General features: G+C 53.1%; 2 protein-coding genes across 9 annotated transcripts in view; one reads left to right on the forward strand and one right to left on the reverse strand.

Annotated features, from left to right (window-relative positions):
- Positions 1-20,430, forward strand: part of CBL (Cbl proto-oncogene) — a 107,603-nt gene extending 87,173 nt beyond the window's left edge. For 3 of the 4 annotated variants that reach the window (XM_037736738.1, XM_017523530.2, XM_017523531.2), the window contains one exon: positions 798-9,025. In XM_037736738.1, the coding sequence (XP_037592666.1) occupies positions 798-1,084 (287 nt within the window). In that variant the 3' untranslated portion in view covers positions 1,085-9,025. Of the gene's footprint in view, positions 1-797; positions 9,026-20,419 lie in introns of those variants that run through there. The other variant, XR_005199226.1, reaches the window with a different exon arrangement.
- MCAM (melanoma cell adhesion molecule) lies at positions 2,492-17,423 on the reverse strand. Of its 5 annotated transcripts, none has more exons than XR_005199227.1 (17): positions 17,305-17,423; positions 15,447-15,571; positions 15,127-15,334; positions 14,973-15,043; positions 14,798-14,885; positions 13,297-13,476; positions 13,052-13,173; positions 12,803-12,965; positions 12,591-12,709; positions 12,350-12,491; positions 12,073-12,194; positions 11,826-11,967; positions 11,636-11,731; positions 11,300-11,447; positions 10,906-11,023; positions 10,177-10,472; positions 2,492-9,359 (listed from the first exon to the last, which is right to left on the reverse strand). XR_005199227.1 is itself a non-coding variant. In XM_017523532.2 (16 exons), exons 1-16 carry the CDS (start codon positions 17,369-17,371, stop codon positions 10,443-10,445), a joined length of 1,941 nt encoding a protein of 646 aa, XP_017379021.1. In that variant the 5' UTR covers positions 17,372-17,423; the 3' UTR covers positions 9,398-10,442. The 5 variants fall into 5 exon arrangements, 3 of the variants coding, with proteins under 3 accessions (XP_017379021.1, XP_017379022.1, XP_017379023.1); XR_001823519.2 differs by lacking the exon at positions 2,492-9,359 and adding an exon at positions 9,398-10,042; XM_017523532.2 differs by lacking the exon at positions 2,492-9,359 and having other exon boundaries at positions 9,398-10,472.
- Positions 20,431-22,606: the final 2,176 nt, after the last annotated feature.

Genomic DNA, 22,606 nt, shown 5'->3' on the forward strand with positions numbered 1-22,606 from the left:
TTTTTTTTTTTCTTGAGATGGCGTTTCACTCTTGCCCAGACTGCAGTGCAGTGGCACCATCTCAGCTCGCTGCAACCTCCACCTCCCAGGTTCAAGCTATTCTCCTGCCTTAGCCTGGGATTACAGGTGCCTGCCACCACACCTGGCTCATCACACATTCCTTCTTCCTGTGCTCTGTTCCATTGGAAAGGAGGCATGCTGGCAATGCAACACACACAGAATGGGCCTAGAGCCAGCTCATGTTGGGCCTTAACTATTGGATGCTGCCCTTCTTGCACCTGTGGCTGCCTGGTAGGGCAGCAGCCAGAGTTGCTGTCACAGTCTTCAGGACAGACAGCTGGTGAAAAAGATATACAGCCTTCACTTGCCCAGACGAACAGTGATCCCCACTCAGCCTTGGCTAATGCTTCTTTATTGCAACTTATTTCTGTCTTTTTCCTTATTTGTAGAAGGATAAGTTTAGTATCTTCTCTGGTCCCCTCAGAATTAAAACAGACAATTACATGTGTACAAACATGTTGCTTAGTATAAACATAATGCAGATGTTATGATTGCGGTGGTTGTTGTTCATAGAACAGGTGGATGGTATATGTAGAAGGTTGTTTTTATTGTGATAAGGAGGAGGCTATACCTTAAAACCTTTGAACCTATAAAACCCAGTCTTGTGACCGAAGAGCACATGTAACCAATTTACAAGAAGTCAATACTATCTTGATATTAGCACATTTTTTACTATTGCTGTCGTTAAATGAGGATTTCCCCAGATTTGCAAATATTTTCTTTACTGTTTCTTCTAGATGTCACCGAAGGTTCCCAAGTTCCCGAGAGGCCTCCTAAACCATTCCCTCGGAGAATCAACTCTGAACGGAAAGCTGTTAACTGTCAGCAAGGTAGCAGTGCTGCCTCCTCTGCTGCCACCGCCTCACCTCAGCTCTCCAGTGAGATCGAGAACCTCCTGAGTCAGGGATACTCCTACCAGGACATCCAGAAAGCTTTGGTCATTGCCCAGAACAACATCGAGATGGCCAAAAACATCCTCCGGGAATTTGTTTCCATTTCTTCTCCTGCCCATGTAGCTACCTAGCACACCACCTCCTTGCTGCAGGTTTAGAGGACCAGTGAGTTGGGAGTTATTACTCAAGTAGCACCTAAAAGGGCAGGAGTTCCTTTGGAGACTTCACAGTGAAGTCTTACCCTCTCTGTGGGATATCACTTCAGTGGTTCCAAGATTTCAAAGCAGTGAAGTGCAAATGGAGCAGCTAGTATGTTTTATTATTTTATGGATCTTGAGAGTGCATTTGAGGGTGTCCTTCAGTTCCCACATAGAGAGCGTGTGGATTTTATTACATGGTAACCTACCTGGGGAACAGTCCAGAAAGCCGTAGAATAAGTATTGTGCTGGAAATCCTAATTGAGGACTTAAGACTTCCTAGGTTAAGGATGTGGCCGTGTGTGTGTCTGTCTGCCTGTGGTTGTGTGTGTCCTCGTGATTATAAGATTAACCTGCTGTGTGTGTTAATTGCAGGCAAGGAATTATCACAAAAGGTTTAGGAAGGAATCTTTTAAAGACTTCCATCTACTGTGGTATTAAACCCAAGCCTAGTGTGTATTACAGCTTCAACACTCCCCTTTGGCTTATATTATCATGTGCATAGCTAAAGTCTTACATTTTTAGAACACCCTCTCTCTGTCCTTTCCCCATCAGCTCCTTCCTCATCCTTGTTGGTGTTCTGTCATTGGCAGTGGGCTTGCTATGACCAGCCTTACTGAGGCCAAGCAGCTTATGGGATGTTCTTTATTGTGTGTGATGGTATTGGTTTGTTTGGTAGATAGGTGGGAGGAAAAGTACTGTAGCTACACTATTATAGTCATGTTTGATACTAGCAGCTAACACTGGTCACTCCAAAACACTGTTTCTATAGGAACATTGAATTTATTAAGATGTTTTGATTATCCTAATTACATCATGACTGATTTGAGATAGAGGCCTTCAAATACATTCCATGCCCTCCCCAGAAAAGAGTCTGTGGGAGTCAGTTGCCTTGGTGCCAGGTATATGTTCTGATGTAGGTCATGAGTCTTTTTACTTAATGAAGAAGGGAAAAACATGTATTTCCAGGATGACTTTCTGGCCAGAATACCAGAAAGCTTTTAGAAAGCTTCGTTCACATGCTATTTAAATGCACAAAATAGAGAGTAAGGATTTATCCGTTCAGTTTTTTCTTCCCAGTGAACTAATTTCAGCATGGGTGTCTTCATTTGAACATAAGGAATACTAGTTAGATTTTCAGCAATGGTTTTCCTTTTCCCTTTAAGGAGTGGGGATAATACCCGTGGTATTATCCTCTTGCTGATAGCAACTTCCCTGCCTTGCTGCTTCCTGATGATGTGGTTTTTTCTTGTGCCTGTGGCTTTGGGAATGTAACGTCTCTTTCCTCCTTTCCTTCCCTTTTCCTCTTCACCTGAGGTCCTAAATACTCTCTGTAATTACTGTGTTCTTCACAGTATTAGACATCATTCGGTGAATAAATTACTGCAGTCAAAGACAATATATGCTGGCAGTTTGTGTAATTGCAAGTTCATAAAGAAGATTAAGGGTCCAGTTTGGAGAACCATTAGTCAGTTCCTTTATATTGCTGGTAAATGATCCCTCGAGTTCAGTTAGTGTACTGTCCAGAGTGTTTTGCTGACTTCCTTAAGCAGCGTATAACCTTTCTCCACGTCAGAAGCAAGCCTGCTCTTTAATAAATCTGTCTTCCTGAAAATCTAAATCATTGCTTTTGTCTTTAGATCTAGACAGAAATGACCCTCCTTGGATTAGTTTTCTTTTCAGTCTTATCATCTTTGGAACTAAAACTTGTTCTAACTCGTCTCTTGGCATTCGGCTACTTCTGGATCTTTTGATTTTATCCTCTGGCCTGAGAGCCATTTATGTTCTCAGAGTAGGCAGTACAGGACCTTGTGTTGATTTGCTGTAATTACCCGGTGTCTTCTCTACATGGCATAAAGCGGCATAGCCCACCATTAGGTGAGGTGGTCCCAAATTGGGGTGGAGTGGGCAGAGGAAAATGGCAGTGAATAGCAAACAGTAGACCCCCGGCAACTTCTAAACGCCAGTACACATACTGTTTCATTTGAGGTAACGTTCAGTTTTGCATTTTAAATATTGAAGGCCTAGACAAAGAACTAGAAAAAATGGCAGCAGTTTCCAGGCCTATCCATATTGTAACTTTTTTATCTGCAGATATTGCCCGTAGTCTAAAGATCTGTTCAGAAGACAACGCACTGGCTATGTATCTTTTGCCTTTTCCATGCATCTAAATCTTCCCTGGAAATTATTGGCCCTACTGCGTAAGCTAAGGGCAGTCTCAACTTTTCCTTTTTTGAGTCCTGTGTGGCTCTGAATCAGCCTGGAACTGAGGCCGCAGCTCCCTGTGTTGTACATGTGCCCCATGGATGGGCTTGGGTGTTAGTTTGTCACAGTTGTCTGCCAGCATTCAAGGTTTTGGATCATTTCATGAGGATTTTTCCTTTGACTGGGTGCTCTGAGAACATACCTGGCTCTGTGTCTGAGATTTCCAGGCAAGACTAAGGAAGGTTTTCATGTGGCTTTTGTTTTGAGGTTATTCTCAAAAGCTTAATTATTTATATTTTCTGTTGACTAAGGCACCAGTAACCCATTCTTCATCCTCCATTTGTATGGCAATTTAAAATTCTTTGGCTCTGCTCTGAATTTAATTGAAATTGCCATTGATGAACAGACTTCAGGTTTTGCCATTTTTGGCAAGCCCATCCCCTTGTCCCTTCCCTTTGTTCTCCTTTTTCTCATATTCATTGGGCTGTTGTATTCAGCCCAGTTTCGTGCTTTCCCTGTGTCTTCGTGGGTTGCTTTCCGAGCTGCCTTGTTGCTGCGTCGTTGCTCTGCAGCAACCACAACTGGACCTTTCCAGCTGCCCATGTTCCTTCCACTAAAATAGAGGGTTCTTACCTGTGGGCTCTTAATATACCTCCCTTTAGTTAAGTAATAGACCAGGCAGCTTCTCATCTCAGCGTGTATCTGTAATATTTTTGTGAACAGTGCTCTCTGCCTGTGGGTAGCTACTCTCTTCCACTCGCTCGTCTCCCCCCAGCCCCATGCTACATAATCTGCCATTCTTCCGGCCCCTTTTTCTCCTTACACAAACCCTCATTACCGGGGCCCACGATGTGGGATAGTACTCTTAGCATTATTTAGCTATTTTGTGGATTTAAAAGATTTTTTTTCTGGTTAAGGGAGGTGGGAGTCACTGTTGATCACTCTTAAAATATATGTTTTCTCTATAGGAAAGTAAAATGTATTTATGGTCCAAACAGTCACCTTACAAATTTTTATAACAAAACTTGCTTGTAAAAACTAGGGACCACCTGTATATTCCCTTTAAGATCTAGTTCTTTTTGTAGGTGTTCAACAATGGTGATAAAGCAGAATATTCTCCTACCTCACATCATGAAAGTCAGAAGATTAGACCTTCTCAAACTATAAGCCCCCCTTCTTGCCATTGGCCTTTCTGACTTTGGAATGACCACTGTTCATTGAAAAATAGTTTTCTGACTATTGACCTGGCTGTAACAGTTCGTTTGTTCATCCAGCAAATGTTTATGTGTGATGACCATGTGCCAGAACTGTCAGGTATGTGTCCTTCTCTTGCCACTGCATGATAGTTTACTGATGTTTAGGGGATTGTACTTGGTATCTCTTAGCCCCTGCATTTGACCTTAAAATAGCTCTTCCCAATAAGATTGTGCAGTTTTTATTCACAGCTCTTTCACGTAGACTGACCTTTCCTTGTAGAGCTATCCTGGTTAATAGCAGGCCAAGATTCTTCCATTATCCCCTGTTGTCTCCTATAGCTTTGATAATGCCTGGGAGATTCCTTGATGTAAGTCTCATGGATACCTACTGTTTTTATGTATTTCATTGGAATCTGTTTGGTGAGTTGAAGGGTAAGTTGGCTCAGAGTTGCATAGTAAGGCATTAAATGTTTAAACAAAGCATCTACCCACATCCCCCTTTCCAATCTAGTGCCTTCCTTGAACTTTTTCCTGAGCTGCTGTGTCCCTAATCTCCTTTGTTGGGAGGATTTTCCTATCACCCCTCTGCAGGCTGTCACCATGTCCTGTACTATTTGGAATTGGTTTTCCAGTCTTTCAACAACCTTTGCAGCTAACTCTGTGTTTTAGAAGGGCTGGAGCTGTGGGTCCTATCTTTGGGTCCTGATATTCAGTCAGTTGTTTGGTCTTCCAAGAGCCAGGCATTAATACAGATTGAACTTAATCAGTCCTCTAATTGTCAGCCTTTACCTCCCCATCAAGAGCAAGGAGTTTAGGGACCCTGAAGCTTAGTGTCCACACATTATTCTCCCAGACCTTAGAGCTTTAGAAGTTCAATCTAAAGTACTCTAACTTAGCTTAACTATTACTGTCACTCCTTTGAACTCAGTCTCCATGAGTGGTCTTTTGTTAGGAATATATAGAACTGCTTAATGCCTAGAGGGTGGTGGATAGTGGAAGGTAGTCGAGGTTATATTTTTGACTGTTCTGCTTAGGGATCCTTTGGATAACAAGAAACAGATGTTCAAGCGTATGAAAGGAGGGAGTCATTATAAGGATGCAGGGTGTTTCATAGGACCCAGGGTGGGACGTGCTGTTGGTTTTCTGGTGGAGCTGAACTGCAGAGCTTTGCACCTGTTTCTTCCTCCCACTTCACAGTCTGTTTATGGGATGTGTGGCCCCCAAATAGGCACTCCAGTCCTTAAATCCACACCACCTTCCAACTCTGGGGATCACTGTGAACAAATTCCCAATTTCCTAGACTTCATATTCTTAAGAAAAACTACATTCAGCCCAGTACATAGATCAAGTATCTATCCCTGAGCAGTTGGCCTTGCCAGGGAGAGCAGAGATGTGGCAGACTCCTTCAGCTGGAGATAGGGAGCTTCTAGAGAAGAGGGCAGAGACTCCACAGACATCCTCAAAAGGCTTCTACTTGGGGAGTAAAGCTGCTACTCCTGCCTTTTTGCTAGTGGAAAGGAAGGCACCGGAGTTTGTCCAGGACATCATAGAAATTCTTAGGTTTAACTTAATTCTGGTCATTGTCTTTATTTCCTATTTTTCTTCCCTTTGTCAGTCTTGGCATCCAAGATTTCTTACCTCCCTCTTGTGGGCCAGCCTGTCCTGTTCCAGAGCTAGCCTGTTTCTGGGTGGCCTTCCTTAGCCTCCATTCAGCCTCAGGTCTTTTGCCTTCTGAATCCATGTTATTTAGAAAGCAGAATCTCATAACAGGCTCCACTGTAGCCACTACCCATGGACTTCTGTTCAGGTTTGAGTGATTGAAAATATGTTCATTCTCTGGACTTGTGGCCTGTCTTCTCCACTCTCCTCCTTACTGTCTCATTCCCTCCTGTGTGAGGGCTGCTCTGCAGTAATGTTCTCAGGTAAGCCTTCCCAGGCACCTCAGAAACTACTTTGCCAGAGCCAGTAAGAATATATAATATTGGAGCAGTTGCCAGGATAGAAATCAAATACAGATTCCAGCTTAGGATAGAGTTTTTACTGAGAGCTCGCTGGACGGTATACCTGTGTCTTCTGGCAATTGCTTTCTTTTTAGCCCTGTATAAAAGCTTTCCTTTTCTGTTTTTTTAAAGCCGTACTTTTGCTTGCTTGAATCTTTTGATCTTATATTTATCTCATCTTAGACATTGTAAGGCATTTCATACTGCCTTACTTAAAAGTTTTTTAAACTACGAGAGTCATTTGATACACACAGATGTTACCTAATAATCCAAAGATGTCCATCAAGGGAGGAAGGGTGGGTCGTCAGACTTCACCTTTGATGTTGTAGTCTAGGCTCCTGAGTTAAGCAGCAGAGGGACAGCAGTGCCATGTGCCTTCACTGTGTTACAGAAAGTCTGGGTTGGTTTCATTGGGAAATACCAGTGTTTCTTGGTTCTGGAAAGTAGTAAAGAGTCAGAGATGGAAAAATAGGGATGGGGAGAGCAAGCTCCGAGTGACCATGGTGAGTCAGGTGGGAAGCACAGGTGGAAAGGCCGGCTATTGACGGAGAGACTAAGCTGGGTGGCTCTTTTGCCACCCCTTCCTGGGTACAGAGCTTCAGAAAAATGCAGCCGACCACTCTCTATGTTTGTACAGGGCAAAGCCCAAAAGCCAGCCTCAAATCTCCTGATTTGGTAGCTGAAGAAAGCAGCAGAGTCCTGATTGCCTGATTCAGTCCCAAAAAGGAATGTCAGCCCCCCCGGCCCCACACACCCTGCGCCGTTGCCTCTCCTACATTCTTCTTCTACCCCTAAATCAGACGGGAGGCCAGAGAGGAGTATTGCTCAATACATGCTGTGTGCAACTCCTCAGGCCTTGCGCCACCTCCATGCAAAGCCCTGAAGTGGGGTGTCATGGGTGCCTGGGCGTCAGCTCCCTCCTTCCTACCTACCTCTGACCTTGTTGTGGATGAGGGTAGCCATGCTTATGGCTGTCTTTAAAACTGGAGAGGCAGAGAACCACTTAGGAGTCTGTAGACCACGTGTTGTCTTCCATGGCCTCTTTCTCCTGCTGTCTGGGTGAGCAAGTGTACAATGCAATGCCCATGAGAGTAAATGCCTCCTGACCTACCCTGCTCAGCACTGTTCTAGTGTCTTGGCCTTGAAATAAAAGCCTGACTTCCTGCTGAAACGTGGTAGGGGCATGGCAGCTATGAGGTACCTCCTACATCTGCTTTCTGGCTGTGGTGACTTGGGATTTTTAACCTTATATATCTTTTTCCTTTATTCAAAACAAAACAATTTTTAGCACACTGAAAAAAAAAAAAAGCCAAATGTTTTGTGCCTTTCTAAGGCAGCACTGTATCCCAGGCTGCATTTTAGGACTTAATATGGAAATACCAGAGTCGGAGCTCCTCTACCTTGAGTATCATTAGTCCCTAGTGTCTAAAGGACAGGAAAGAATGCTCTCTGTGACTGAAGAGGTGGCATGCAGGTGCATTGTGTCCAGAGTCCCTTTCCCCTGCCATGAGGCTTCAGCGGAGAGAAGCATTGTACCCTGGGATCATTCGATTGGTTCCGATCCCAAGCTTAGTTATCAGGTTGAATGCCTTGTCTCCTGCAAGAGACAGAATGTTCCACAATTTCCAGGTGAACTCTGGACCATTTTAAGTGTCCTAGCCTCCTGATGACATTAATTACCTAACTGCGCGGAGGAGTGTAGAATGGACTCTCCTGAGAAGGGGAGCTTGGTTGTTTTGTCTTTTCTTTTTGCTGGATCCTGAACTGGTCTAAACCTCCTGCCCCCACCCCCAGCCCCCATCAGATGTGGCTGGCCTTTCCTTTGAAGACCTCAGACTTAAAGCATTAAGCAGCTAGTGCCCTCTGCAGGGCCTGGTTTCCCCAGGGAAGGGCAGCAAGGAACACGGACCAGAAGCCTGTCCTCAGTAATGTGACCATAGTGAGCTTTAGCAAAAGTTTTTCTATATAACATTTTACTTGTCTCTTACGCTTTCCTCAGTTTTCCCTTGCCTTTAATAAAGAATTGGAAGATAGGAATTTTAAAGTCCTTCTTATTCAAGATTTTGAAATTCTTAACCTGGGGGTGCTGGAGATAACTTGATGCTTTCTCCCGAATGTAGAGTCCCAATTTGTATATCAGTGTTAAGAAAACAAACACATAGATGAGATTTTCGTGGACTATTTTAAAAATGTGTCATTAATATAAAAAAATTTATATTAGCAGTATTTAATCTTTCTCACCTGTAAAGAATAAAACAGAAGGTAAATATTCTTACAGAGAATAGCAGAGCTTTAAGATTCATTTTCATTTTAAGTCCATTTTATTTTGCCAATGTATTAATGTTTAGAGGTCTGTTATACTAATGTTATTTATTAATTTTTTTCATTTCCATACACAGTTAACTAAAGAGCTTTTTCAAGCACCCATGTCTGTAAAAAAATATATTTTTAAATAAAGTTTCTTTTGTTGTAGCTGACTTGAGTTCTTGCTCATTCAGGGGGTTGGGAGGCAATACACAAGTTGCCGTAGGACCAAATGCCAAGGCCACTTTCTCATGGTGTGACCTGAACTGCTGTCTCAAGGGCAATTCTAAGTGGCAGGAAAGCATAGGAAGGGGCCACAGCTCCTGCCAGGCCCTGCGTGCTGCCTCCATCAGGGCCGTTTGGCTGCTGAAAAGTAGGGGGACTGTCCACTCTGTGGTAGAATTTGAGCCATTTGCTCAGAAGCAGAAGTAACCCCTGATCTCTGCTGCCAACTGGAAACAGTTTTGTGTGCCTTTGGTTGTAGTTTCAGAGGCCCCCAGGTTCCTGTGGTACCCATGATGAATAAAAAGCAATGTAAGGTGTCTGGGACAATTAAGCTTTATTTTTCTCATATATATATATATATAATATATATACACATAAGGAAACAATTTGCAAATTTACACACAACCTGACAAAACCATATATACACACATACGTGTGCACACACACAGACACACATGCACACCCCAAAGCTCTAGCCAGGCCCGTTTTTCATCCCTAAGTACCATTCTCTCATTTGGGCTCTTATCCGCGGGTTGGGGCCCATGAGCTTGGTTTGTAGAAATTTGGTGCTAATATAACCATAGCTTTAATCCCCATAAAGGACAGTGTAGGCCTCATCTTTGTCCACTCCCCCCCGCCTTTCAGTCTTACGTGATTCATCAAGAGGGCCATGGGAGCCAAGTGAACACGGCGGGGTTGAGGCTAATTCACTTGAACTCAAAAACAATGCCCAGCTTCCACACTGCAGGCACGTTATTTTTTAAGGAATGATACCAGTTCCTAGCTTCTGCCCAAAGAAAAAATGTCATAGGAGACTTTGAAGAGGCAGACAGGAGGGTGGCAGCAGTAACACTGCAGCTGCTTCTGGATGCTGCTGGGGTGCTCTCTGAAGCCTGTGTGAACGCCGCACTTCAACATGAGCAGGCGCCTGGCTCCGGTGCATCCTCACTTCAGTGGTGCACCTGGATGACGGAAGCCAGCCTTTGGGGCAGGAAACCAGCTCAGAGAGGCTACCCAGCTCAGCTGCTGGCAGGAGCCAGGTATTTAAGCCCATAATATGTAAAGAGAAAACACGTTCTGCAAGAAACTCTCCTACCCACTCGGGAGACAGGCCCCTCGCTTAGGATGAGCTTCACTCAACGTGGAGATGGTGGTGGACTGGTCCCTGAAAAGCAGGCCTTCCAGGGGCAGGTGAGGTCCTCAGGTCAGCTCTGGTCCTAACCCAGTGGCCCTCTGAAAGTGGGTGTGCTGGCGAGGGGAGCAGGAGGTTTCTGTCTAGTCCCTTTGAAGGCTTTGACTGCAAGGAGCGAGCAAGGAGCCGAGAAAGTTCCAGGCAGGGAAGGGAGCTGAAGTGATTCCGGGCTAATGCCTCAGATCGATGTATTTCTCTCCCTAAAAGTGGGTAGAGAAGAGGGGAACACGGAGATGGTGCTCAGAGTTGAAGGTGTGAGCACTGAGGAAGGAGAGATGGAAGCAGAAGCTGATGAACTCGGTGCGGCAGCCTTGGGGAGGAAGCGAGGATGGGCATGGCAGGCCAGCGAAGGAGGTGGCCCCCGTCTGACTGCACTGGTGAAATGGCCACACAGAGCCATGGGCATTAGTCAGGAAAAGGTGATGGTGATGGGACAGGTCTTTCTCAGTCTTCCTGCAGCTCCCTCGGCCACCTGCCTGGCCCTGCCATCTGTGAGTAGTGTTAAGAAGGCAAGAGGGGGCCTGCTCCCTATCTCCAACAAAGAGGGATGAAGGATAGAGTTAGAACTGTTAGCCCTGCTGCCCCCGGTCCCTGAGGATGTGGCAGGCTCTGGCCACAGGAACCGCCTCCTACCTGGTCTCCCGGAGCCCTCTTGTCACTGCTGCTGCCCTGCAGGAGGCCCATCTCTTCTGGGAGCTTATCTGACTTAACTTCAACTACAAGTTCACTCTTACGAGACGGGGGCAGCGTGCTGGGAGGAGGGAGGGAGGCGAGAGGTTGGCACCTTGGGGCCACAGGAAGGGAAGGGCCTGCTGTGAAGGATGTGGGATGGATGAGGGTTCCTTGCTCCAGGACAGGGAAGCAGGTCATGAGACCGTGTGGCTGATGGAAGCTGGGCAGTGGGCAGTGGAGCAGGGATACCCCAGCCCAGGGCCCCACTCCTGCTCTCAAGGGGCAGGCGGGTGCTGGACAGGCAGCAGGCTAGGTGGCAGGACGGGTGGGGGCGGAGGCCTGGTGCTGGGCTTACATCTCCTGCTTGCCTGAGCGCCCACACGGCAGCTTGCCCTTCTTGTAGAGGAAGTAGAGGACAGCACCCAGCACCGCCAGGACCAGGATGCACACAATCACAGCCACGATGACCACGCCCTGGCTCTCCGGTTCTGGCAGCTTTCTCTCTGCGCCACAAAGACACTCCTTGTCACTGCCTGCTCGAGGCCACCCTGTCACCATCGCTGCCCCAGCCAGTCCAGAGCCAACAGAAGATGGGGCTGCTACACACCTTTCTGGACAGGGTTCTCTGAGGAAGGACAGGGCAAAAAGGTTGCCCTGGCACGGCCCTGTTCTCTTGCCAGGCCTGGCTTACCTGTGGAGGTGCTGTTGGCTCTGGTATGAGGACTGGCAGTGGAAGTGCTGAGGCCAGTGGTTGTGTTGGAGTCTGGTGTGAGGGTGGTTAAATTGACTAGGAGGCAGAGGGAGGGGGGTTAGGAGAAGCGCAAGTTACTGCCCGTGCCTGGGCCTGCCCCTGCCATCCCCTGCAGGGATGTGGGCCTCACCCAGCTCCAGGAAGAGGACACTGGTGTTTTTGCCCAGGTCGTTGGAGGCCGTGCATTCAACACCTGTCTTCAACAGCTCTGCGGTCACGAGGACATTCAGGGTGCTGAGGACTCGCTGTGGATCTTGGTCTTGTTCACTTGCCTGCAAGGAAAGGAAGGGGGCAGCTCAGGGAATGGGGAGGATCTCTGGTCCTGGCCGCAAAGTCCAGGCAGGGATGAGGAGAGCATGGCAGAAACACCTGCTCACCGTGCTGTTGACGTTCCAGGAGATAGTGGGCCGGGGGTGCCCTGACGCTTCACAAGACAGGTTCAACACCGTGTTCTCTTTCACCCACACCTTCCTCTCCTTGAATGCCATCCAAGGGGGGCCTTGGGGAGGTAGGGAGGGGTGAGGTGGCAAGCCCGGCTAGCCTGCCTCCCCTTCCCCGCCAGAGTGCCCCAGGGAAGCAGGTGGCTTTTTGTCAAAGAGCTTAAAACAACCCCACTTGGAGTGACCTGGTCTCTGCCCAGAGCGAGGGTCTCACCAAAAATGGCCACGTTGACCAGCTGTGTGCGGTTGAGGCCGGGTATGCTGGGCACAGATGCCACACAGCGGTAGCCGCCCCCTGCCTCCCGTTTCAGGTTGTGCAACTGGAGCACAGACCCCCTTTCCAGCACCTGGCCTGTCTGGGGTGAGAGATGGGTCAGAAGATCTGGGAAAGAGCAAACCCGTCACCCCCGGCCCCACCCACCCATCAGCCCCTTGCCCCAGCCCCGCCTGGGTACCTCTTCTCTCAGCCACTGGAACTCGAGGGCCTGGCTACTCTCTGCCTCACAGGTCAGGGTGAGGCTGCTGCCTTCCTGTCTCTCAGGATCTGCGGGACTCACTCGGATGTCAGACACGTCTAGGGGTACAGCAATCATGTCACCTGGGAGGGCAGGGCCAGTTCCCTATGGCCCCAGCCTGGTCCCCCTGTCCTGGGTCCCCAGCCCCTCACAGTTCACCAGCAGTTCCTGTGCTTCACTCGGCAGCGATATCATGGTGTCCAAGTCCAGGCCCTGACATTCATAGAGCCCACTGTGTTCCTTCCGGGCCGGCTCCAGCACCAGGACCCCGTTGTCGACAGTTGTCTCTTCCTCTGCCTCCCTGGTGCTGGGGTTCTGGGAGAGGATTGGGGAGGTGAGCAGAGTGCACCTCCTGCCACTCCACCTGGGTCTCTGCTTGCACCCAGCACAAACCCCCGCACCTGCTTGCTGATGCTGAAGTGGGGTGGAGGGTTGCCATCAGCCAAACACCTGATTTCCACACGGTCCCCCTCCTTCAGCATTCCCACGGGCTCCACTTCCAACCACACTTTTTCTGTCGGGTCTGCAGAGGCAAAGGGGGTAGTAGCTCTTGGCCTATGAGTCAGCCCTGGGCTGGATAGGGAGGGGCCAGCGGGAGCTTCCAGCAGCCCCAGCCCAGTGAGCAGAGAGTCAGGTCAGTACTCACAGAAAACAGGGACAGTGACTTCCCTGGACTCCTTCATGTGGTTCCCACTGGGCAGCCGGTAGTTGAGCTCACAGTAGAACTGGGCATCTTTGTCCTCCTTAACCAGCTGTGCCTTCAGAATACTCTGCAAGGTGTACAAACCACTCGACTCCACGGTCTGGGAGGACTGAATGTGGACTCCTAGGCAGGGAGGAAGAGGAGGAAGACAGCCTCAGCCCCACCTCCAACCTCACCCTGGGGCTGTCTACCAGGGTTGGCAGGGGACCATCTAAAGAGTCCCCTGTCCCCTGTAGAGGACCAGGTACAAATGCAGGCTAGAAACCCTTCAACCCAGCACCTTCACTGCTCTGGGTCAACCCTAGAAAAACGTTTACATCTCGGCACATATCCAAGGAAGTGTGCAAAGAATGCTGCAGTGATAAAAATGTGCAGCCGTCTGGAGCCCACTAACTGGGGAATGGTGAACTCGACTGCACGCTACACATGTGGAAGCCTCGGCAGTAGCCAAAGTGATCAGTTGATCTAAATAGACAAACCCAGCAAGACTGTACAAAAGACACGGTCTAACAATGTATACCATACAGCACCACTTAGTCAGGGTTTCTCCGCACTACCGATGTCTCAGGCCACACTGACTCTTCGCTGCGGGGGCTGTCCTGTGAGCTCCAGGATGTAAGCAGCATCCTTGGCCTCTCCACCCACCAGATGCCAGTAGCACCCCCTCTGTGTGTGACAACCAAAACTAGCTCCAGACACTGCCAAGTTCTCCTAGGAGCAGGAGATACAAAATCACCCCTGGTTAAGAACAACTGATTTAGAAAATAAAAAACAAAAGCCTATATCGTTCTAGAGTTTTTTTTTTTTTTTTAGATGGAGTCTCACTCTGTTGCCCAGGCTGGAGTGCAGTGGTGTGATCTTGGCTCACTGCAACTTCTACCTCAGCCTCCCAAGTCGCTGGGATTACAGGAGCCCACCACCACACTGGGCTAATTTTTGTATTTTTAGTAGAGATGGGGTTTCACCATTTTGGCCAGGCTGGTCTTAAACTCCACCTGCCTCAGCCTCCCAAAGTGTTGGGATTACAGGCGTGAGCTCCTGGCCTAAAAATATTTATATGTATGAGCGAATATATAGAAATAGGCTTGAAAGGGCCGGGTGCCTTTTATTTATTTTTATTTTTTTAAGAGATGGGGTCTCACTCTGTCACCCATGCTGGAGTGCAGTAGCACAGTCCTGCTCACTGCAGCCTCCATTTCCTGGGCTCATATCATCCTCCTGCCTCAGCTTCCCAAGTAGCTGGGACCACAGGCACACACCACCATACCTAGCTAATATTTTTATTTTCGCTAGAGACAGAGTCTCTCTATGTTGTCCAAGCTGGTCTCAAACTCCTGGCCTCAAGAGATCCCCCTGCCTTGGCTTCCCAAAGCGCTGAGATTACAGATGTGAGCCACCACACCAGGCCCAAGTGTGGTTTTGGGGAGCAGAAAGGGATACTCACGGTTCTTCTCCTCCTTCAGAGGCCGACCATTCTTGTACCAAATGACTTGAGGAATGGGGTACCCATTTCTCCCCACACAGGTAGCGACCTAAGGAGGACAGGGTGTGAGTCTCCCTGCTTCCAAGACCCTGCCAGCCCCACCTCAGCTGCACATCCCACCCGCCGCACAGCTCACCTCCGAAGGCTCCTTACTGTTCACAGGGATGCCCAGGGCATTGGCCTGGATATTTGGCTCCTCTGGAGCTTCTACAAGAAAGGAGAAATGAGAGGGACATGGGACCGCGTCCCACCACCCTCACTACCCAGCAGGCAGACCGGGGGGCACGCACTGTAGACGCGGAGCTGGATGCGGTGCTCCTGGGACCGAGGGCGCTTGCCCTGGCACAAGAAGATGCGCTCGTCGTGGGGGGTGACTTGAGTCAGGGCCAGAGTAGCCCCTCTGTCCTGGAGGCTGAGCCGGTGCTGGTACTCCCCAGGTTCGCTCTGGCCCTGGCCCTGGCGCACGCGGAAGATGAGTACCCGCTTCTCCTTGTGGACCTACGGGGAAGGGATACAGAGGAGGAGAGGGTCCTGGGCTACAGCAGGGGCAGAGCCTCTCCCCCACCACCCCCCACCCGCCGGACTGCTCTCACGGGAGCCCAACACTCACAGAAAACCAGTCGACATGGCTGAGGTTGCCTTGGGACTGGAAGAGGCTGCACTTCAGAAGAGCTGTGCTGCCCACTTCCACCTCCACCAGCTCCGGTGCAGGCTGCTCAGCCTCTCCGGGCACACCTGGGGAAGGGAGGCGGGGCCCCACAGCTGTGTCAGCTCTGGCTGCTGTCCATCCTTCTCTCCAGCGCTGCTGCAGCTGTTCTTCCTGCCACTCAGAGGGTCTGCAGAGGGCCCTGTCCTCTGAACGCTCGACTCCCCCACCCGCGCCCCACCCAGGCCAGCCTCTCCCCATCCAGGAGACCCCAGGTCCTTGAAGCCCAGCAGAGACTGAGCACTGAGCAGTTCCAGCTGAGGCTGGTAGAGGGGCAGAGAGGGGCGACCTAGGCTCTGGGCCAAGAGGAAGGCCCCTTTCCTTCCAGGCCCCATCCTCTCCGGGTGAGCTCAGAGTGTGGGAATGCAAGGCGTGTGCCAGGCTGGGGCACACAAGCCCCTTTGTGTCACCACCCTCAGGGAAAGACACCACTACTCTACCCTCTGCCCTCCAAAATCTCTGCCCTATCCCACAAGACCCAGCAAGCTAACTCTGGCGGAAGTTCCTGTCTCATGCTCCCTCAGCAGCACCTCCATGAACACTCCACACACACCTGGTGACCCCACCTGGGGAAGCTGGTAAGGATGGAGAGGTCAGAGTCTACCCCAGGGGTCAGGGCAAGGGCCAGGCAGTGGGCAGGAGTGACGTCAGTGGTGCCAGCGTGCTGCTAGCCCTGTGAGGAGGTGATGTCACTCGACACCATCTGCCTGGACTCTGGGATGCCTGGGTTGTTGCTCTGGCTCCCGGACGAGAACGGTAGGTGGAGGGTTCTCCAACTCCGAGTCTCAGACCCCTGACTCCTTCTCCCAGAGCTAGAAGAGCAGGGCAGGGTGGGGCTGGACCAGCTGTAACTATGGTGCCCGATTTAGCCCTTTCCCCAGAAATAAAGTCAGCCAGGGAGGCAGTAGCCTGGAATACCCCAGGGACGTGGTTGGCACTGGGCACGAGGCCAGCGAGCTGGGTATTGCCTAGCCCTCCCCTTCCCTAGCCGGACAGCGGCTGGGACGGCGGAATGGGAGCCAAAAGAAAACACGCGACACCGCTGCGGGCCATACAAGGGCAGCGTGGACCCGAGTGCGCCCAGCTACCAGGCGTATCCAGAGAAACGCTCCGAGGTGCCCAGGCGCTCTTCCCACCTGAATGCAGTCCCCCAAATAGGCCAGCGGGCGCTTCCAGTCTGGGAATCCTCCAACCCTCATCTCTGTCCCCTATGATCCCGTCACTCGGGGAGGCGCGAGGCGACCCACACCGCCCCGCAACCCCTGCCAACGCCCAGCTCGGGCGGGAGCCGCCGAACCTCCCGCTCTCGCTCACCTCCAGCCTGGCGTGATGCCCAGGCGGGAGGGGGAAGGGGTGGGACGACGCGCCCCCTCCAGCGAAGGAAACTGCGTTTTCCAGCAACAGGCGAGCGCAGAATTCAGCCTTTGGGGATGCGCCCCAGCTGCGCCTCCTGCCCCGCTCCAATTCCGGGACCCCAGAGTGAGCACCTGAGGGACGACTCCCCCCAGCGCCCTGAGAGGCTGGGCTCCACCCCTTCCCGCTCCCAGCTGCAGCCTCCTCCCCGCCTTCCCAGTGCTGCTCCCGGGATACTCTAGGATCGAGGCTGCAAACTGGCTGCAAAGAAGAGTTGCATGCGCAAAAGGCGCCGGGGGCTCGGGGACCCGGGAAGGAGGCGCATCCTCCCGGGCACGATGCCCCGACCTCGCCGCGCCGCTGGCTCTGCTCCCTGGCACGTTCCTGGCCCCCCTGCAAACTCACTCACCCGCGGCGCGGCGACAGCAGCAGCAGGCGTAGAGCAAGAAGGCGCAGATCAGCCTGGGCAGGCCCATGCTTCCCGGCCGGAGGGCGAGAGCCAAGTGAGCAGCTCGCGGCTGCCGGGGGCTGACGTCAGGGGGGCGGGGGAGGGGGCCCGGAGCGCCCGTGCCGCCCCGCCCCGCGCAGCCCCCCGCCCCCGCCCCGCGCGCCGCAGCCCTAGGGGGCGGGCCCCGGCGCCGCCAGCCCGGGAGCTGTGCCCAGGAGCGCTGCCGGAGGTAGGCCGGAGACGGACTCCCAGGCCCCCGGCTTGGGAAGGCTGAGGGGGCAGTGACAGGTGTCTCGGGGTCTGACTGGCGGAGTGGTGGCGGGGAGAAGCTGGCCCGGATGCCTGGAGTCGCCCGGGATCGAAACCAGCCCGGCTTATCTCTGCTCAGCCCCTGCCAATCAATGTAGCGCCTGGGGGACCTCCTGGGGGAGGAGCAGGAGCGGACCTGGTCCTCAGTGTCCCCAAGGGCCCTCCCACTCCGGCTCCCCTCCCCTGCCACAGAGAATTCGGGCCGGCCTCGATCGCTTCCCAGAATGATTGCACCACTGCTGCTGCCACCGGTCTGGCATTGCCCCTGAGGCTCACAGTACTGGCAGCTTTGGGGGAAGAACGCTGCGCCAGTCCCACAGACCCAGAGGTACCTGTATGGGGAGTGGAGACGGTGCCCTCTGGGCCGTCCCTTCACACCCAAGCTCCTGCAAGTCCAGCTTTTGACCAGAGAAAGGAAGGAGGGGGCTGAATTCACAGGCCCAAGGTGTTCACACTTGTCCAGGCCTGGGCCTTGAGAATCATGTTTCTTCCCTCTTCACTCTGGAGCCTACCCTGGGACTCAGATTCCCTTCAGCTACCAGAAAGAAACAGGGAGAAGAAAGAGCTCATGGGTGAGGGTCCCCAGCCTGACCCTGCAAACATGTTGCTGCTCCTGATGATTGAAAGGGTCCCAGCAGCACCGATTTCCCCCCACCCCATGTCTTCCCCAGCCCTATTGACTGAGAGTCCATAGCTGGGGGAGGAATCAAATCAGCTCTGCTTGGGTGGGCAGCCCTACCCTTCTCCCCAAACCCCGACTTCTCTCTGGGTCTTCTGGCCTCTGCTTTGGTGGGGAGGGACTCTTGCCTCACAGAGACCCGGGCAGCTTGGCCTCAGAAAAAGGGTCCACATCTGCTGGGGCGCCTTCAACAGGGGCCAAATAGGGGCCTGGATTTGGGCGGAGGTCTGTTGCCCAGGGCCACCCCTCTGCTGGTTGGGGGATGTGGAGGGTGAGGCAGCAAACCCTGGAGATGGCCAGGTGACTTGAGAGCATGCTCCGGGGTGGCGTTTGGATGACGCAGAGATGACTGGCAAACCACACCAGCTTTGTCTTTCAGAGCTTTGCCGACCCCTCCTCCATGGCCATTGGTCTCCAGCCAGAGGCCATGCAAAGCCAGGCCCACCAGGGCTGCAGCCTGGAGCCTTCAGGGAAAACAAGAGGAGGACCCTGGCTCCCCCTCCAGAGTGAATGTATGGACTGGCCATGGGCCCAGAGCTGAATGGATGAGAATGTTTTGTCTGCTGGGCTGGAGTGGGAATGGCTGAAGGATGCTGTGTGCCCTGGCAGGCCAGGGCTGGGCATGGAGCTGGCTTCCCTGCCCAACCCCCCTTCCTTCACTTAACACCATTAACTAATCATTCGCCTCTCTGGCCTGAAAACAAAGCCAGCTAACCACCAAGGACAGTCAGTTCTGAATTCTTCTTCCGCTGGAGACTGAAGCCAGGTGGGGGTGGAGGATTTGTCTCTGCAGTGAAAGGGAAATGAGGTTAGAACCCAGGCTGACGTCCCCTCCCCTGCATGGCCCACCAAACAAGCACAGAAGACTGTCCTTTAAGGAAGCCAGTAGTCTGGAGCTGTCTAGGCTGCTCGGGAGGGGATTGTAGCCTTAGGGGACAGATAGCTTTGGGATGGTGTCTTGAGGGGAGCACTTTGGGATTCCCTGAGCTCCAAGATCAGGACCTAGGAGAGGACTCAAGAGGGGAAGGGAGACAGAAAGGACCAGGAGTGGAGGCAGGGAGCAGAGTGGAGGGAGCGGAAGGCAAAGGGGATCAGCCCTCAGCTCCTCTTAGAGCCCGGAGGCTAGCACTCCAGCAGCAGCAGGAGAGAAAAGGGGCTGACGACAGGACAGGACTGACACCCAGCAGAAGGGAGCTGGAGGAGGTGGTCATGCCTTCCACCCAGCAGAGACCCAGCACTGTGACTGGGTTGGAAGAGCCTGGCTCAGATGTAGGCCAGGGCTAGAAGAGGCCCTGGGGGCGAGTTTCTAATTCTTTTTTCCCTGTAGGGAGCAGGCAAAAAGGCTGCTTTCCTCCAGCCCCACGGTAGACCCAGGCCCCTCAGACATGAGGCGACTCTCCTACGAGTACTGGCCTCTGCATGTCTCTGGTATAGGTCTGACCACAGGTGGAGAAACTGAGGCCAGGTGGGGTGGGGTCCTAGTTGGGCTCCTCGGCCACAGTCTTCTGGGTGGGTGGAGCTTTTCAGCTCACAGTAAGGAGAAGTGGCACCCTGGGAAGTTGGAGGCAAAAAGACAAGGATGGACCTGTTCCCAGAGGTCACGAAGGGGGAAGACTGGAACCCAAGTGTCCTCTCTCGGCTCCTGCATAGGGAACTTAGTGACTTCCGACCCACCCTTCTGAATCCAGGGGCCTTGACCAGAAGGATATGAGAAGGGTGGGCTGGGTCGAGGAAGGAAGCTGATAAAGACGTGTTTGCCGCTGCATTGAGGACATGGGGGTGGGGGCGTCCCAACAATCTTGGCAGTTATCAAGGCTGGGGAACCCCCTGGCCAGGCCAGAGAATAGGATCTGGCCTGGGTCTTCCCGGGGGAAGTTGGAGAATTTTTCCAGAATGGGGGTGTGAGTAGGAGAAGATTGTAATGAAGGAGTGAAAACAGGGTGGAGGAGGGTAGGGGGCAGGAAACCGGATACTGTACTGCGGGGGTGGAAGAGGAGGGGGAAGAGATTGAAAGGGGGGAAGCAGCCCCACTCCCGCCGGACGCTGTCTCGCCCATGTCCTTCGCACCTGACCCAGGGCAGGAGGAAGGAGGCACAGCCGGGATGGAGGTGCACCCACCACACCATGGGAGAGAGGGAGGGTGGCCTTCTGGGGGATGGGAGGGGCTATTTTTAAACTTGGAAAAACCGTGAGTTCATCTCCATTCTAGGGCTGCAAAGGCCCCATTGTACAGGGGTCTAGAGAGGGGGAGCAGGGGGAGGGGGCAATGGGCACAATGGTGTGGATTATGTTGGAACAAGCAGGGGGTGGAGGGCGGAGAGCGGGGGAGGGCTGACTTCGTCACAGCTGGCCTACTGAACTCTGGGGTCGAGCCGGCTGGGGCTTTGACTGGGGGCGGGGCCCACCCTCACAAAGCCCCCTGTTGGGGAACTAGGGTCTCTGACATCCGGTGGCCCATCATGGGGAGGGGGCAGACGGTGGGATTCCCACAGCCTGCCTTTCCCAGGGACCGCAGGGTCTGTTCCCAGGCTCCCAGCATTCCGACGACTCCCCTGGGAGCTGCTGGCCTCTTCCCTCGGCCCCTTCCCTGCCAGGGAGTGGGGGGAGAGCAGGAGAAAGGATGTGGAGGCATTGGGACTCTTCCTGGGGATGATGGACTCTTAAGCCAGAGGCGGAGGTTGGGTGGGCAGCAGTGGGTGGGTGGGGTTGGTTGAGGGGGATCATAGCCCTCCCATCGGAGCCCCCAACCCCGCGGACCCCTCCTCCGACCGACTGGGGACTGTCCTTCTGGTACCCCCTGGCCCTAGGAGCCTCCGCACGGGGCCAGCCCACCTGCCGGACCTCAGCCCTCCGGCACCCAGGGCCTCCGCCGGCGGGACCTGGCCGCGGCGGGAAGGCGCCGGCGCTAAGCTCCCCAGGAGCCGGCTCCGAGGTCCCGCCCGGCGGAGGCAGGGGGTGGGGATCCGGCCTCTCGCTCCAACCCAAACATTACCATAAATGCTCAAGTGGCCGCGGGCCGGTGGGTGCGCGGGGACCCTGGGGCTTTCCGGAAGCCCCGGATCCGGTCTCCAGGCCGGACCCAGCGCAGGCCCGCGCAGTGCTTCCGTCGGCCCAGCCGTCCTTTGTACAACGCGGTGCAGCCGCTGGGGTGGGCGCGGGGACAGGGTGGAGAAAACCCAGGCCGCAGGGGGCGTCCCGGGGCTGCCTTCTGGGTGGGCAGTGAGGCTGTGACCTCTGGTCAGGGAAAGCGTGGGGCCCTCCAGCCAGATGGCAGCGTCAGCGCCGCGGCCGCGCGGCTCGGGCTCCCTCCAGCGATGCGGGTCCCGCTGCTGTCAGCTGCGACACCCTGGGTCTCTGGGTTCCCCGGTCCCAGCACCTAATCCCCTTCCCACTCCTCTGCCCCCAGCCTGCACTTGGGGAATGAAGGGTGATGGGGGCTGGGGGTGGCAGCAGGATGCTGGGGGTTTACACCTCTCCCCTTCGAGAAAGTTCACATCCGCTCCCCAGAATACCACCACCCAGGGAGAGGAATGTCCCCAGAGAGCTCTTCAAATTGGACTTTGAGTCGTCCCTGAGGAAAGGCCAGCTGGTCTACAGGAGGGGGCCTGTGGGAAACCTGGGGGCGCCATGTTGCGGTCTCCTGGCCCCTCTCCTCCCAGGAATTCCTCTGGGAAGGGGAAGCTCCTGCGGTTCCTCTTCCCTGCCACCCGGCGCTGTGAGCAACCCTGGGAGAGCCCGGGAGAAGGGGAGCCTTGTTCCATCCCACCCAGGCGAGGCCTGGGACCCTTACTGCTGCTGCCAGGGCTGATCTTGGAGCCTGGAGTAGAGAGGGGAGGAAAGAGGCCCGGCGCGGTGGCTCACGCCTGTAATCCCAGCACTTCGGGAGGCCGAGGCAGGCGGATCACGAGGTAGGCAAGAGATTGCGACCATCCTGGCCAACATAGTGAAATCCCGTCGCTACTAAAAATACAAAAATTAGCTGGGCGTGGTGGCGCGCCCCTGTAATCCCAGCTACTCGGGAGGCTGAGGCAGGAGAATTACTTGAACCCGGGAGGCGGGGGTTGCTGTGAGCGAGGTGGCGCCATTGCACTCGGGTCTCAAAAAAAAAAAAAAAAAAGGGAAGAAAGAAGAGGAAAGGCAAGAAGGCTGGGCGTGGTGGCTCATGCCTGTAATCCCAGCAGTTTGGAAGGCCAAGGGCGGTGGATCAGTTGAGGTCAGGAGTTCAAGACCAGCCTTACCAACATGGTGAAACCCCATCTCTACTAAAACTACAAA

This window comes from Cebus imitator, unplaced genomic scaffold (assembly GCF_001604975.1).
Source record: "Cebus imitator isolate Cc_AM_T3 unplaced genomic scaffold, Cebus_imitator-1.0 Scaffold28, whole genome shotgun sequence".
In the NCBI taxonomy this organism is placed as follows: Eukaryota; Metazoa; Chordata; class Mammalia; order Primates; family Cebidae; genus Cebus; species Cebus imitator.

Coding starts and splice junctions, on each gene's coding strand:
- MCAM (XM_017523532.2), bottom strand. CDS start 17,371: ATGGGCCTGCCCAGGCTGATCTGCGCCTTCTTGCTCTACGCCTGCTGC. Junction 15,572..17,304: donor CTGCTGTCGCCGCGCCGCGG/GTGAGTGAGTTT, acceptor TCCCTTCCCCAG/GTGTGCCCGGAGAGGCTGAG. Junction 10,473..10,905: donor AGAGGGCTCCGGGAGACCAG/GTAGGAGGCGGT, acceptor ACCCACTTTTAG/GGAGAGAAATACATCGATCT.